The sequence below is a fragment of the Podarcis raffonei genome, chromosome 7, assembly GCF_027172205.1.
Source record: "Podarcis raffonei isolate rPodRaf1 chromosome 7, rPodRaf1.pri, whole genome shotgun sequence".
Taxonomy (NCBI): Eukaryota; Metazoa; Chordata; class Lepidosauria; order Squamata; family Lacertidae; genus Podarcis; species Podarcis raffonei.
Genome location: NC_070608.1, coordinates 3,988,280 through 3,992,139, shown reverse-complemented (window position 1 = coordinate 3,992,139; position 3,860 = coordinate 3,988,280). Strand labels below are relative to the sequence as shown.

General features: G+C 46.0%; 1 protein-coding gene across 1 annotated transcript; it reads right to left on the bottom strand.

Moving 5' to 3' along the window:
• Positions 1-679: 679 nt before the first annotated feature.
• LOC128417007 (uncharacterized) lies at positions 680-2,077 on the bottom strand. The gene is made up of 2 exons (XM_053395152.1): positions 1,424-2,077; positions 680-1,201 (listed from the first exon to the last, which is right to left on the bottom strand). Exons 1-2 carry the CDS (start codon positions 1,795-1,797, stop codon positions 691-693), a joined length of 885 nt encoding a protein of 294 aa, XP_053251127.1. The 5' UTR covers positions 1,798-2,077; the 3' UTR covers positions 680-690.
• Positions 2,078-3,860: the final 1,783 nt, after the last annotated feature.

Genomic DNA, 3,860 nt, shown 5'->3' with positions numbered 1-3,860 from the left:
AGACGAAATTAATTCGTTCCGTGAGTTTTTTCGTCTAGCGAATTTTTCGTCTTGCGAAGCACGGTTTCCCATAGGAATGCATTGAAAATCAATTAATGCGTTCCTATGGTCAAAAAAGTCCAAACAAAGCCAAATTTGGTACAACAACAGTTTATTAAGTGCTCTTTAAAGTCACACATACTGTAAAGAGCATTTCAAAAATTTAAGGAACAATAAATTAAGTTTCTAAACATGACAGAAAAACATTTAAAAATCTGGCTGAGATGACCGGCAGAATCCGAGACCAAGGGAAAGAGACGGTGGAAGAAGACTGGAAGAAATTTAAAGTTTACCTTAAGAACTGTTGTAAAATTAATGAGTGCTAAAATGTTTTGAGTAATGCAAAATAGAATTGCAGCGATAAACAATTGGACATGGGAAAAAGGATTTAAAGGAAGTGCTATAAGTAAATAAAATTAGAGGTTGCTGGAAAAATTTAAAACAAGGATGCAGAAAAAGGAGGTATGGGGAAGTCGTTGAAAGAAGGTTTAAGGAAAAGAAGGTTAAGAAATTATACATGTTTATATGTGTGTTTGTTTTTGTATTGTCTTGTATTGATATTTAATATGTGTTGGAAAATTAATAAAAATTTATTTAAAAAAAAAAAGAAAAACATTTAAAAATCAACAAAGTGCACAGTACATACATTTTCTAAGACTCTGGGGGACCAGTCAAAGAAGGTTCCTCTTCCACTCTTTGCTTCTTGCTGAGGAACCTGTCCATGGTCTGCTGCTTCATCCGCCTTTTCAGCAGCTCCCTGAAAGGCGACATGACCGTCGCATCAAAAGTGTTCGCCTGGTCATGTGCCACGTGCTTGTTAGGGTGGTGCCGCTGTGCAAAAGCCTGCACCTCCTTCCACTTCTGGCAAATGTCCCTCAGTTCTTTGGAGGACAGCCGTTCCTCAGTTGCTTCCTCCTCTTCCAGCGAGGCCTGCTCCTGCACAGCCTCTGCCTGCAGTTCGACCAGCTCCTGGGTGGTCAGCTCGTGGTCGTGCTCGTCCACCAGCTCGCTGACGTCCTCCTCTGTGACCTCCAGGCCCATGGTCCTCCCCAAGGCAACAATGTCCTGCACCACTGTTGACTCTGGTGCATCAGAGTCCCTTGGTGCCACACAGTCCGGCCACAGGCTGCGCCAAGCGCAATTCAAATTTCTCTGGCTGATCCTGTTCCAGGCCATGGTGATCATCTTCAAGCAGGTGACGATGTCAAAGTGGTCCTTCCAGAATTCCCGCAGGGTGATGGTGGTGCAATCAGTCACCTCGAAGCATCGCCTGAAAAGCTCCTTGGTGTAGAGTTTTTTGAAATTGGCGATGACCTGCTGATCCATCAGCTGGAGCAGTGGCGTGGTGTTAGGCGGCAGGAACATGATTCTGATGAAGCTGAACTCCTCCAGCAAGTCCACCTCAAGGCCTTTAGGATGAGCAGGAGCATTGTCCATCAGAAGCAAAGCCTTCAGCGGCAGGTCGTTGTCCAGCAGGTACTGCTTGACAGCAGGGCCAAAAGCAAGATTGACCCAGTCCACAAACAGCACACGTGTGACCCAAGCCTTACTGTTGGATCGCCACATGACACTCAGCTGCTCCTTGTCGACCTTGTGTTTCTTGGAGGCCCATGGGTTCTCCGAGTGGTACACCAGCAGGGGCTTGGTCTTCAGGTCGCCGCTTGCGTTGGCACAGAAGAGCAGGGTCAGACGGTCCTTCATGGGGTTGTGGCCAGGCAACTTGGACTCCTCCTGTGTGATGAAAGTCCTTTTGGGCATCCTCTTCCAAAACAGCCCGGTCTCGTCGCAGTTGAAGACCTGCTGTGGAACGTAGCCCTCCGCCTTCACAGCCTCCAGGAACTCCGCTGCAAAGTCTTCAGCCGCAGGAACATCAGAACTGGCAGCCTCTCCATGCCTGACCACGCTGTGGATTCCAGATCTTGCCTTGAACCGGTCAAACCAGCCTCTGCTTGCCTTGAAGACTTCTGGCTCGCCTGAGGTTCCTGGCTGTTCCTGGATGAGGTCAGCATGCAAGGCCTTGGCCTTCTCACAAATGACGGCCTCAGTCACTGTGTCCCCTGCACCAGATGAGCAGCAACTTCTCGACCTCCTCCAGAACAGCTGGGCGGTTCTTCACGATCCTGGTGACTCCCTTGGCTGCATCAGTCACAAGGATCTTCTCCCTCATCTTCAGGATGGTGTCGATGGTCGATGGGTTCCTGCCGTACTCCCTGGCGAGGTCTGTCACACGCATTCCACCGTCGTGCTTCCAGATGATCTCCTTCTTCATTTCCAGCATCACCTTCTCCTTCTTCCTCTCGCCGGCCTCTGCAGCAGCAGTCTTCTTGGGTCCCATGGCAGCACAGCTCCTACCTTCGTAAACTCAGAAAAAGAAAAAGAAATCAGCAATTCAAACCCAGAACCAAGTCCTTGGATTCCAAACACCCAACCCAAAATCCAAAAAAACCCCAAAAAAGTTTTAGAAGTTTAACTTACGAAATGGCTGCAAATCACCAAAGTCTTCAAAATCCTCAAATGGCTGCAAAAGAAGTTTTGGAAAAGCTTTAAAAATCACCAAAGTCTTCAAAAACCTCAACTGTTCCCCCAGCCACCCACCCACCACACAGAAATTGCAAACCCGTCCCCAACTGTTCCCCCAGCCAGCCAGCCAGCACAGCACACAGAAATTCAAAACCCACAATTTTTTAAAAAAACAACAACAGCAGAGTGGCCCAATGGTCACAGAAAACCATAAAAATGCAGAAAAAACCACACAAGCTTCCAGATTCTTGCAAACCCCACCCCAACTGTTGCAAACCCCTCCCCAACTGTTCCCCCAGCCAGCCAGCACAGCACACAGAAATTCAAAACCCACAAAAAAAATTAAAAAAAAAAAGAGTGGCCCAATGGTCACAGAAAATCATAAAAATGCAGAAAAAACCACACAAGCTCCCAGATTCTTGCAAACCCCTCCTCAACTGTTCCCCCAGCCAGCCAGCACACAGAAATTCAAAACCCACACATTTTTTTTAAAAAAAACAACATTGCCCAATGGTCACAGAAAACCATAAAAATTCAAAAAAAAAAACCACACAAGCTCCCAGATCCTTGCAAACCCCTCCTCAACTGTTCCCCCAGCCAGCCAGCACACAGAAATTCAAAACCAACAAAAAAAAAATTAAAAAAACAACATGGCCCAATGGTCACAGAAAATCATAAAAATTCAAAAAAAACCACACAAGCTTCCAGATTCTTGCAAACCCCGCCTCAACTGTTCCCCCAGCCACCCAGCACACAGAAATTCAAAACCCAGAATTTTTTTTTTTAAAAAAAACAACATGGCCCAATGGTCACAAAAAATCATAAAAATGCAGAAAAAAACCACACAAGCTCCCAGATTCTTGCAAACCTCTCCCCAACACCAAGTCCTTGAATTCTAAACACCCCAACCCAAAATCCAAAAACCCCAAAAAAAGTTTCAAAAGTTTAACTTACCAAATGGCTGCAGAAGAAGTTTTGGAAAAGCTTCAAAAATTCAGCAAAGTCTTTAAAAAGCTCAAAAAGGCTACCACACCACGTGCTATGTGTTGCTCCTCGAAGTCAAGTCACAACTGCACCTCTTCAAGCAATGCACCCTGGGTTTTAATGGTTTTAAGACAAGGGAAACAAACTTGCAAGACGTTTTCGTCTTGCGAAGTAAGCCCATAGGGAAATTCGTCTTGCAAAGCAACTCGAAAATGGAAAACTATTTCGTCTAGCGAGTTTTTCGTCTTGCGAGGCGTTCGTCTTGCGGGGCACCACTGTGCAGTCATACCTCAGGTTACAGATGCTTCAGGTTGCGT

Bases quoted from the DNA above. Each gene is read 5' to 3' on its own strand.
- LOC128417007 (XM_053395152.1), bottom strand. From the start codon at position 1,797: ATGCCCAAAAGGACTTTCATCACACAGGAGGAGTCCAAGTTGCCTGGC. The intron at 1,202-1,423 runs GTTCAGCTTCAT...GGCCTGGAACAG, and splicing joins GAGGTGGACTTGCTGGAGGA to GATCAGCCAGAGAAATTTGA.